At 27.3% G+C, this 13,777-nt stretch overlaps 1 protein-coding gene across 1 annotated transcript in view; it reads left to right on the top strand.

The window, feature by feature from the left end:
* Positions 1-12,311, top strand: part of LOC132929087 (melanopsin-B-like) — a 36,379-nt gene extending 24,068 nt beyond the window's left edge. Inside the window, exons 2-4 of the mRNA XM_060994177.1 lie at positions 9,259-10,064; positions 10,202-10,332; positions 10,972-12,311. Coding sequence (XP_060850160.1) covers positions 9,307-10,064; positions 10,202-10,332; positions 10,972-11,978 — 1,896 coding nt within the window. The 5' untranslated portion in view covers positions 9,259-9,306 and the 3' untranslated portion in view covers positions 11,979-12,311. The remainder of the gene's footprint in view (positions 1-9,258; positions 10,065-10,201; positions 10,333-10,971) is intronic.
* Positions 12,312-13,777: the final 1,466 nt, after the last annotated feature.

Here is a 13,777-nt window from a genome sequence, read left to right as displayed (position 1 = left end):
GTATGTGTTTGATATGCTCTAATATTTGAGATGGCTTTGGAGCTACAATTTATCGTTTTTCGTCTATTTTATTGTAGCATTTATTTAACTTCTGCTTGGTGTTCTTCAATAATATAATTTTATGTGAAGTTAGTATGATTTTAGTTCACTGGTTAAAATGTGATTTTGTCAGAGGTATGGGAGATATCCTGCTGTCATTTTAATATAGTTATCTTAAATGATTATCAACTGTCATCATAATTTGCTACTGTAAAATACGATGCTATAAAACTAAATTTCATCAGAGCTTGATGACTATTGTAATTAAGTGTGCGTGAATGGTAAGATTTATAAATTTAATTCGAATAAGAAAATAAACAATATTTAATTTAAACTAAGATATTCTGTGTTTCAGAGTTTACTACTTACAGCTTACATAATATACTGTTACTGCAGGTTGTGCACACTGATTTTATGATTATGGCAACATAGGTTAGATACCAACCCAAATAAAACCTTTTAAAACAAATTGACTCCCGGGCTATAGTTACATATTAATTGAGCTCAATAAAATTCAAAATATAATACAATGAACCCGCGTTTTAATATTGTCCAAATCCCGTCAAACATGAAAAAAACATCTTAAATCCATTTTTATAGGCTTAAGGCTGTCTTTTAACAAAAGATTGTTCACGTTTGGTTATATATGTTTTTTATGTTAATTTTGAAAATTGATTATTATGTGCATTATGTTTATGTATAATGCGGTTGTTTAAAATAATAATTAAATTGATTGTTTTAATTTGATAAAAGTGTATGCGATAATTGATGAACTTTATACAATATACATAGGCACTTATTCAAATATTCTTATTTATTTTAAATACATAACAGCTGCATTTTTTTCCAATTTATTTTTCTTTTGTATAAAAATCATTTCTCTTATTAATTTTAAGAGTACTTCTCATTTTTATATTTACAATCTTAATTTTTATCCGATTAAAGTCATATAAATGATAAAGATGATATCACGTGAAGGGACCACGAATTATGCTTATACCTATATTAATATATTTTAATTTTTTCAAGAGTGAACTCAATAATTAATGTACCATGTTTTCCCAATCACAGACTTAATTGGTATGTTTTTTGTTTTGTTTATACTGGTACTCGATTAGTATTTTGTCTATTATTTTTTTCTCATTCAGTTATATGATTCAATCATAATATACACTGGCCGCAGTGATGTAATTGGCAATTCTAACTTATGACTCCAATAATATGTCTGCAATGTCAACGATTTATCCACAAACGATTTGTTATTTTATTGTAATTCAAAAATATTAACCGATAATATAAAACACTACAATTATTTTAATTATTATATTTTATACATAATGAAATGTTAAAAATATCAAGATTCATTTTATGTTTTTTTTTATATATATAAATCTTAATAAAAATGTATGTTCACTCAAAGATCTTGAAATGTATTATCCCTTATAATAGTTATTTTTTTTAATATTTAAAAATTCCAAAAATACATAAGTAACATTTTTTTTTCAATGGATTTTGAAGTTAAATGGTAATTTTAATAAAGCTAAATACTTAATGTACATTCAAAATCTACAATCCAGCAAATTACCCAGTTATTTTTTTAATAATTAGACATAGATAAATAAATTTGAAACGTATTTTAAACAAGGACTGCAGTTAAATATATATCAAATTGAATAATTAGGTATTACAATGTGCGTTTGATATCAACTATGAGGATGTACAATTTCCAGAATAACATTTTTGACATACCTTTTATATATTTCAACAGAGAAATTAATTTTATACTTATGTTTTTTTTTTTTGGTAATAATATTATATTTGATATTATTTATCTTGATAGATATTTTGGTATTTAGTAATAAACTAAATAAATAAATTAAAAATTCCAATTAAATATTTATATGAATAATTTAAATATTAAATGAAAAATGGAAAAAATATAAAAATTAACTTAAAACAGTAATATTATATTTTAATCAACTAATTTACAAATTAAAGAACTTTATGGAACTACTGCAGTTCTTTTGATATTAATATTAATATGATATTTTACATCGTCATAAATAATATATTATGCATTTAAGCATTTTTTAGGCATTAATTATTTTGAAACGGTTAGATGAAAATCGCTGGAAATAACTTAAGTTAAAAATTACTTATTCTACAGTGATGTCAACCAAAGTGACTGTATGCATAATTGTGGACGGTACATCAAACATCAAACAAACTGAAATAATTCTATTTTATAAAGATATTATATCTTTTACGCCATAGATAATATTGATAATATTTATTTTATTTAATAAAAATAAAAAATGTCCACCAGTAAAATTTAAGTGCAATAGTATCGGTTATATAAGAACGTGCTGTAGTAAATAGATAGGTAGCAAGTACTATAGAAAGAAATTCATATATCTAAACGAAGCTATAGGTAAATTGGGTCCGTGATAATTTGTGTTCATTTTGAAAATGATAAGTTGAGTTCCTGGTATAAAAAGGTAGTAGGTAAGCTGGGCCCCGGTTATAAGCCATTGGCAACTTGGTCTAAAATAATAAAAACTTAAAACTTTAATATATTGTAATTATATACTTTACTTTTGAATGATTCTTTGAATGAACTGTTACAAGTAAAATCTGAGACACATATTAAATTACGAAGTACAATACTAAAAAAGAAAATTACGCTTGATAAAGAAAAACACTTAAGGGAACAATTTATGAAATATACTAATAATATTGTTAAATTAGAATATATTATTTTAAGTTTTTACCTAAAACATGATATTTATACGTACTAAAATTTTTTTCCAGGACTCAATTTTTTTATTATTTGTACCATATAATATATTATTTATTTAAAACATGATATTATAAAAACATTAAAAACCACATATATTTTAATTTATATATTTTTTTCCTATATTTTTTAACTCGCCTGCCTACTACCTTTTTACTTTTTTACCCGATCCAATTCACCAATCCCGATCTAAACCTAGTCTATTTTCTTCATAATTGGTGTCTCACTCTCGTTCGAAATTATATAGGTAAAATAAAAATATATACTCTCGTTATCAATTAAATTGATGATACTACAAAACTAATCAAATGACACATTTTAACCATATTCTAATATTTTAGTAATACAAATCTACTATATCAATTCCACTGGAACTGTTCCAGATATATATTATATATCGCGCCCGTTATAAATTAAATTTTTTTAATAAAACAAATTTTTTTATACTATTACTATATTATATTTTAAAATGGTTATTATGAATAAATATATTGACCAATAAGACGATAAAAATTTTTGCTGATTCTAATATTGGAATTTACTTTTTGAGAATATTAAAAACAACAACCATTATTGAAACATTAACTATTTAAAAATCTATTTTAAAATGTCAATACATTATTATAAAATAATAATAATAGATCACACACATTATCTTTAAAATAACTAAAAAAATATTATAAGAACCAGAGATGGATAATATATTGAATTAATGTATATTATACACTCTTAGCAGCTTTTGGCTATAGCCTATCGTGTCTATCTTGTCTATAAGTACCCTTTACACAACTATAAAATCAATATATACAATATTAAAATTTAATTATACTGTATAGATACCAATAATGTTAACATATATAAATAAGAACATATGCATGTCATTAAAATATTATTCTCAGTTTGGTTTTTATTTCAAGAAGTCCCTTCAATATTCTACTGTAGATGTATTGAAAAATTGAATAAAAAATGCAAAAATATTATTGAACTCATAATTTATATGTTTGTTATTTACTGAAGTGAACCTAACCTACTCACATACTAAACAATAGGCACTCGCAATAATGTGGTTGGGTCATTAGTGTATAGTAACCGACATTTTCCTCTTGAAATCTCAGATCTCGAAATTTCTATTACATAGCTTTTCGTATTTAAATGTATAAAGTTCTATAGACGAGGAAAAAATGGGGACAGATATTTTATCAAGATAATAATAACAAGATATACGCACTTGGTATTTGAGTATTTCGATTTAAAAAACGCGTGACCTGAATTACAAAATTATCAAATACTCAATGTTAAAAAAAATATACTGATCACATATAAATATTCTTACATAAATATAAATGTATCCAAATTCAGATATGTGTGCGTGGTTATCATTAATTTACACGGTTTATAAATTAGTTAGAGTGGTGCTTACTACTTGTGAACAAAAATCGATTATTTGGGTGCTCTTCATTAATATGCGTATATATCCATCTTCTTACATCTTGCATATAGTACCTACTAACTATGTGCTACAGTTATACTCGAATAGGTACTGAAATATAGAAAAATTTCGATTAATATAATTTAACTAAATAACTATCTAGTCATAACATACAATTTTATTTTGATTCCCATTATAATTGGTATATAATATATTTTAATATACATACTATAAATAATGGCTTCTATTTATATCAACATATGACTGCTGTGTGTAGGATGAGTGACGACTACGTTGTCAATCTTACATAAGGTTTGATTAGGTTACATTTTTTGGAACACAAGTAATACATAGACGATTTGAGTTGACCAAAACAATATAGGTATAAATTAATTAGTTTAAAATGTCGCCTACAGATAAAAACGGAGGAGAGGCAACGAAAAAAATCGATTTTGTGACAACTGATAAATAGGACTGGGATTTTAATGCAAAGTCCATTATTCTTAATGGTCACTATGAAACGATGCTAGTTTTGCTACAAATCATTGGTTCATGTCTTTTTTATGGATATTCCGATTTCCTAATTTTATTTTGCTTTTTATAGAAATTTTGGTTATCAGGACATTTTTTCATTTTTCAAAACATCTTTACATATTATATCCAAATTATATTGATTTTTTTCATATATTCTAGCTCAAAATGTAAGAACTTAAAATTTCATATTCCTACAAGATACAACAAATAAAATTGATATGAAGCAATAAACGTATGTATATTCCTGGGCACTTAATCCTAGTAGTTGAAATTTAAAATGATTACTGAATACTAATAAACTGGATTCAACAACATAAAATCAATAAATTTAATATCACCAAGTATGCATGCTAAATAATATATTATTATGAACAATACTGCAAATACATATTCAATTTTAAACACTTTTTAAGTATACCCTATACATTTTTGTGCATTTTAATCATTTTATAAATGCATTATTTTACATCTTTATGAAATATTTTCAGTTTTTTTAGATTCTTAAATTTTCAGACGTATAGACTATAGATATTAGTTTTTTATTAAATATTTGGATGATAAATTGGTGGATTTATTAATTTATCACGAAATTGTATCAATTATACTGAGAAAAAGCAAAATGTAATTGCTACTCTATCGGTAATAGTGTTAAATAAAGTAATTCATTTTAGTCTATAAAACCATGGTCTATTATATAAAACAAATATTTTTCCTACATCTCAGCTGTTTTATCTGTAAAAATAACAAATAACGAATGTACTGAAAAAAAAATATGATGTATAAGCACAACATAACGTATCTACCAACTAATGCAACTACCTATAATATATTTTAGGATATTTTATAATCTATATTATGATGATTTTTTAACGTGGTATTTAGAATTTAGATATTTAAAGTGTTCAATATGTGTTATACTAAACGAAAATCGAGTTAAGTATGTTATCTACTTTTATTACCAAGTTTAGTATATTATAATTAATCAATATGAATAAACCTATACGTAATAACAATAGTTATGTCTTTTATGTATGGAGAGTGAATAATATGGATTATGGAATACGTGTGCTCGCTTATTTTTATAGTATTGTATTTTATAATTACTGTTTTTACCTATCATGATAAATTCTACATTACTCTACACGTATAAGTTGTATAAACACTATAAACTGATACAAAACGAAATTACGAATTAATTATTGTATTAAAATTTAATATATATATATATATATACATAAATATATTTTTTTTTTTGTTATTATTATTTTACTATGATTGAATTCTAATCGTTAAATAATATATTATACAAATGAAAGAAATAATAAATGTTAGGTACCTATATAATTTTTTGAACATAACGTACTTCTCTTCCCTAATTTTTAAGTGAGGCACCACCTCTCATTTTCCTCGCCACCAGAACCACCACTGCTATCCTAAGAACGTCTAACAAATTTGCCTACAGTATACACATAAACTATAATAACTACGTATCTAACATTTTTGACTAGCCTAGATAATATATTATATACTATACATCGGGTGGATTCTAAAAAATATCGTAAAATTATTCTTCAACATGCTGTTGATTCACATATTCATTAATGTGAAATATTGACAAAATACAAGCACATAAGTGAACTCGGAACATTGCGTGTTCCTATATCCACCATCCACACTAGATAATAATAAAAGAATATCAATTAGTTATGTATAAAATATAAAAACATGAATATGTGTGTGTACTCGTATGTGTCGGAAAATTGCTGTTTACAAAGTGAGACAAGTGCACTTTACCACCACCTACTATCATATATGTTTTTTTTATATTTTATTTACGAGTAAATACGAAATTGCTTACCGAACAATGTGATGAAACTTTGCGTTCGGAATTAATTTCCATAATAATCTCATTTGTAGAATTAGGATAAAACATGTAAATTAAGTCTTTGTGTTTTGGTGGCAGAGAATTGTTTTTCTATTAACTATTATCTTTATCAAATTTATAGTGTACATTATATAATATATATGAGAATAGTCGCATCGTATTATTATGCTTCCACTAATATTGTAAAAATAAGATGTTAGACGACGATTTATGTTCACCGATATAAGAACAATAAGTCAACTCTTTAAAACAGAACTTGATGAATGTAAATATTTAATAGGTAGTTTATAATTTCTTTTAAAGATTATTATTGTAAAAACAAATTTAAACGAATTAGGAGATTAAAATAATATGTCCTTAGAGATAATTTGTTTCTAATGTACCTAATATAATATCATATTAAACAAAATTGGCATACTTTGGATTACTTAGATTAAACTTAAAATAAAACTATTATATTTATTAATATTATTGATTTTATTATACAATAGTACTACATACCTACGTCATAAGCATGTAAATAAACTTTTAAAAGTTTTGTTTAGATATTAAATATGTATGTGTGCAACTACATAATAGGTATTTTATTGTACATTATGCATTATAATATTGAATAAAAAATTGATAAAGGGGACGAATAAATTAATATATACGCCATCATAAGTGACATTGCTTATATAACTAAAATGTGTAGATGATAGATAATGAAAACCTACTTATACGTTACTAAATCAATTTAGCAAGCAAAGTAAATATGTACTGAGTGGGTGTAATTATTGATATATTTCATTCTTGCTTTTCGCTGAATTGATTTTCAGTAAGTTTTTTTCCCGCAAAGTGTAATACTATGTATACTTCTATATGTTTACAATATTATTACAGAATAAAACTGTTTAAAAAAAAATAAACACAATAATCACATTTCATGATTTATTATTGATGTCCAATAAATAAACATGATTATACTATTAAACTTTTTGCTTGTATTCCCCACGGAGTCCGATTATCGGTGCAGCTTCGCTGTATATTACATTATTTTAAAGTTTACTATATAACGTAAATCACAGTTAATGAAAATATATTATAAGAATGGTACTGAATAGTAACGAATAGTATTGTCCCATAACGAATATCTAGTTCCACAATGTGGATGGGTATATTATTGACTTTCGTTGTGAGTAGTTTTTCTTTGCTCTAAGAAAGTATAGAAAAGATTCTAAAATTATGACTTATGCTTATGCGCATAATGTGTAAACAATTATTAATTGAGATATAACATTATTGACATCTATTAAATCGATACTTTACACGATAAAATTGTTCACAAAAAAATAGAAAAAATAAAAATACTGTTTAAAAAATACCTTATTTTAAGGTCATTAAATCCACAACTTACATAATATAATTATGTATGATTTCTTTCCATCTAATCTCTACTTTGTTCATTATGTTTCCTGTAGAATTTTATTTTTTTTTATTTATACAAATAATAAAATTAATGAAAGCTGAAAGAATCACTCCGATTCCATGCAATATTGGGCGTTTAGTTTAGTATTCCTGTTCGTGATGACTATGACTGCAATATAATATGAAATATTTTGTGTTGTAATTATTTGCTGTCCTCAGTGCTTGATGATATATTTTGCACGAATAATATAACTATTTCATGCACCTTTAATGTATAATAACTTTAAAATATTTATGTCATGTAAACATACTTTTACAAAATATTCAAAGTTTGCATAAAATTCAAAGTGCTCCTATATATAAATCGGATTTCAGTGTTACTCACCACATTTCACATAACGTGGTCACGTGGAGGTATAAAAGTAATTTGGGATGTGTCCCCTTCAAATATAGTATAAAACACCGATGAAGGTCGGTTGTATATGTTTAGTTTATCTCAACCGTATAATATAATACTATAATCTTCATAGTATAATATATGTATACACAATAGTAAAGAAAGTTTTGATCAATTTAAAGTAAACTTTCTACAAAAAGCTGATTTGTTTCGACATTTTTTATTTTTACGTAATCATTGATAATCTAATCTAGCACCCAGTATTATGTACAATAATTAATAAGTAATAACACTATAACATAATAAGTTATATATAAACCGCCGTTTTTACTTTTTTTATGCAATCGTCATCACATTAAAGCGATCTACTTATAAGGGCATGTTATAATATGTTATAATTATTCAAATTTTAAAACGATAATTTTAGTATAAATAAATATAACGATCAAAACTATGAATTTTTGTTTAATTTATGAATTTTTCGATTATATTTTATTTTAAAATTAAAATAAATCACTTAATCAATATTGGTTTTATTTTTTGCATTTCTAAATTGTTTACAGCGTAATATTATTAGTTATAATTGTTCATATATTTTATTTAAGATTAAAAATATTTAAGTACAATAACAGGTACATTTTTAAGTAAAACTGTTAGGAATTATCTTAATAGTACGATACGAAAAATATTTAATATGACGTAGGCACATATAATTCGAATTTTTGTTATTCAATTTATTTATTTATTTTATGATATTTATTTATTTTCAGTAAGTATGCATACATAGATGTGAAGATACAAGGTTACAAATTCAAATCATGGTATTATTTCTACGTATTTTCATATGCATAAGTTTTTTTGTCTTTAATACGTTTACCTTTTGTAAAAGTATTGTTAAAACTGAAACTAGTTTCCTAACAACCGTTCAATTGCCTGCAAATGTCAATACTGTCAATACCAAAGTTCCATCTGCAGTATGGCCACAAATCCAATTTTTAAACCCAACACGCGATTGGAACTTCAAATCAGAACATAATAATAATTTAACATTCCATGATTCAACGACAGTAAAAAATGTTTCAAAACGATTGGCGATCGTTTTGAACAAAAACTTAACCACGACAAATCGAAACAACTCTAACCTTATCAAGACTAACCATACAACCGCCACAAAACCAAAATCGCCGAAATCTGGTAATTCTACAACCAAGCCGCCACTCAATGTCACGAAACCTACGAAATTCGGACAGAAAAATAATTTGAAATACAGTAACGTTACGATTTGGCCAAAGCCCGACAAACGGCTGAGCATAACTGTACAAAAAACTGCCAATGTCAACACATCGAATCACACAGACGAAATCGAAGTCATGCCGGACTTCAAAACTAAATATCCAATCAACAAATGGAAAGAACACGGGTTCTACACGGACGATTACATGAATTTAATCAATATTCATTGGTTCAAATTCGAGCCACCCAATGCTACGTCACACTACATTCTCGGTTTACTGTACACCGTCATCATGGTACTCGGTTGTTTCGGAAACTCACTAGTGATTTTCATGTACATCAAGTAAGTTATAAGCTACACTATATAGTACATACACAGTATATTTTTCCTACATATAAAATATAGTATCAAAAAGTATCCAATTATGCATGCAAACAAACTTTGCACTATTATAACACGATACGATCGATTTTTTTCAGATGTAAATCGTTGCAAACGCCCGCCAACGTGTTGATAATGAATTTGGCGGTCAGCGATTTCATTATGCTAGCGAAAACACCGGTGTTCATCTACAACAGCTATTACCAGGGTCCTACGCTAGGAAAACTGGGTAAGACTATGTGAAAAATAAAATATATACAGTAGAAACTGTGTATATTGGCAATCGTAAGTCATTAAAAGCAATATTTTAAAAATGAAATGATACCTATATTATTTATATATAAATACAATATTATTTGTTGTATTTTTATTACTAAATATATTAATAAGTAAGATTAAAAGTATTTGAATTATAATTATTACATAATAAAAAATATGTTGTCTCATAAATACATTTTTTATAAAAAAAAATCATAAGTACTGTAATTTTTTTTCTATTTTCTTGAAATGTACTTTTGAACTTACGTTATTCATAGCCAAATAAATTTAAAATATGTTAATTTGGCACGTTAACTGTGGTCGAGTACTTGAAGTTCACTAAAAGAAAAATAAATTGTGAAACAACGATAAATATAATCCAATCAATATAGATAAAATATTTTTATAAGATAACCAAAAATAACTCATAACATCTGCGTAGTTATTATTTAGATGTCATAATGATCTATGTAAGTATAAGTTTTGCCAAGACCTTCAATTTAATGTTATTAAACCCGATTCGTTTCAATAGCTAGTTTATACTGTATTTATAACGACACAATGTTAATATTTGATATCTAACTTACATTTTTGAATGTTTCCTTTGTAGGCTGTCAGATCTATGGATTTTTTGGTGGTTTGACGGGAACTGTGTCCATCATGACATTAGCCGCTATATCGTTAGACCGGTATTATGTCATAGTGCACCCTCTTAACGCGGCCGTTAAAACTACCAAACAGCGGGCAAGGGTGTGGATAGGTCTGATATGGATATACGGGTTCTTGTTTTCAATCATACCGGTAATGGATCTGGGGTACAATCGATACGTACCGGAAGGATACCTAACTAGCTGCAGCTTTGACTATCTGACGGACGACAACCAAGAAAAAGGATTCATCCTGGTGTTCTTTACGGCGGCGTGGTGCATACCGTTCACCACGATATCGTACTGTTACGTGAAAATACTGAGGGCGGTTTGGATGACTAGTGAAATGACTGCTAGCCGGTATGGTCAGGAGGAGGAAAAGAGGAAGACGGAGATAAGACTGGGATACGTGGTGGTGGGGGTTATCATGCTGTGGTTCGTATCGTGGACACCGTACGCTATGGTAGCCCTATTGGGCGTATTCGATCAGAAAGAATACATCACTCCGCTAAGTTCGATGATCCCGGCGTTGTTCTGCAAAGCGGCCAGCTGCATGGACCCTTGGATATACGCCATCACACACCCGAGGTTCAAAAACGAATTGACAAAACTGATGTCGAAGAAGAAGACCAGGAAATTGGAGCGGGATTACGGCATGAAGAAGAGCTGGGGGGGTCAGTCGCATTCCAACAAGAGTGGCGCGGGTCTCAGGAACTTTTCGAGCTCCGAAGACGAGTGCGTTGAAGAAGTGATCGTCGTAATCGATCCGGACGACAAGAAGATGATACGGCAAGGATCCACTTCCAGTCACAAGACCGAAGAGACCAAAGCGCTGGAAACGAAATTCCCGCCCACCAGGCAGGAGAGTCTGAAGTACATGCCGCCCAGCTGGTACAAGCTCCCGCGGACTACGTCTAAGAGCAGCATTATGCTAGACGCCAAACTTACAGGAGACGATAACAATAAGTAATAACGTTCTTGTAAAGCTTGCCAACGAGCCCACGTTGAATTTGAAGATTTTAAATGATAAACGCTGTGATTAAAATGCTAGTCTATATATTATTATTATTATTATTATATTATGTATAAACATATTATATAATCTGATCTCACACTTGTGTTTAAGGAAAATTTACAAACATGTAATTTGAAAACGCATACATTTTTTGTTATAATCGTAAATATTTTAGGTGCTTATTTGTACGCATTTCTGGTGTAGAATTATAAAATATTGGCGTGCACTCTATCACCGCATGACGGTTTATTATTCGGTATAATATAATAAACCATGATTTTTATCTTACATTAATAAGAGTTTATTGAACACGCGGTCAAGAACACTCGATATAAAATGTTGTGTGTTCGAATATTATTTGTTTGCATGCGTTTTATATTTAAAAAATAATAATACGTGTGATATTTAAGCTTATTATTATGACAAAGCTACCGTAAAATCATTATTTTATAACTATTACCTATTGGCTATTGCTACTATTAAGTTTGCACGCATCGTTTTATTATACTATCGTCCATAAGGATAGTTTTTTAGATTAATGCCGAACAGTTTTATTACAATAACATAAATCTTCCTTTACACAATTTTATTATAAAGACAAAAGCAGACAATCAATAATAACCGCACTCGCATAATGAGTACACGCTTTAATAATACTATATACGACATACTTATTTGACTTTTGAAACCCATATATTATGCTTTAGGCCTATGTGTGTTTTAAAATAATTTATAGGTCAAATAATTATTCCAGGATTAAAAACTAACATAATCCAAACTACTTGAGGATTTAAAAATATATATTCTTTTTAATGGAAAGACATCAATATGTAGGTAAACCTTTATTTTACCAGATAAAAATACCTTATACCATTAGATTAATAAAATGATAAATATAATTTATTATAGTTAATTTAATGACGGTTAACCACGGCGTCATTCTTTTGTGAAACATGTGATACAAATAAATGCATATCCGGGTCGTGACTCACCTTAATTATACGTTTATCATTTTTTTTTATACCAACAATCCCTTTTAATTTAAATTCGTTTCAAAATAAAGAAACAATTTTTATTGATTTTTTTTTTTTTAATTCTGGCGTTTACACCTGATATCGATATCTATGAACAATGTTGAACTTTATGTAGATGCATTAATCTTTAATTGTTTGTTACTATTAATTTTAATTCCGGTAAACACGATAAAAGTACACCTAAATGGCGCACTATCGTAATAAATTTAAATGTGTTTAATTATAAAATAATGATAATAATGGGGTGGTTAAGTGAATTACGAAATAATAAGATACAAACCTACATTGAGATTATAAATGTACTTATTTTAGGTATACTTTCTGTTGCGCATCGAATTAATGCAGATGCATTACTCTCGTAGTATAAGGTAAATTGTGGACAGGGTTATTAACTTATTTAAGCATATCTTAATTCGTTTTCTAGTGAACAATTATTTTTTTACTCTATGTTTATAAATGTTTAAATATATAACATAAATTCACGTCAATATAATATAGAAAATTCAATACAATATGAAGTTTTCTCATTCCTGGAAATCTAAAAAACGTTATTTTGTCCCGTTGATAAATTATGCGACCCGGAGGGCGCACATTACTTGATACTATATTTGTACTCCAGTGAATTCCATTAGTGCGTGTATTACAACGTTATACAGATATTTCCGTGCATTTTTTGAATAACACCGAATATACAAGATAAATCCAAACAGACATAATACA

This window comes from Rhopalosiphum padi, chromosome 4, assembly GCF_020882245.1.
Source record: "Rhopalosiphum padi isolate XX-2018 chromosome 4, ASM2088224v1, whole genome shotgun sequence".
NCBI classification, from domain to species: Eukaryota; Metazoa; Arthropoda; class Insecta; order Hemiptera; family Aphididae; genus Rhopalosiphum; species Rhopalosiphum padi.
The sequence above is the reverse complement of the archived record's forward strand: the minus strand, read 5'-3'. Positions and strand labels throughout refer to the sequence as shown.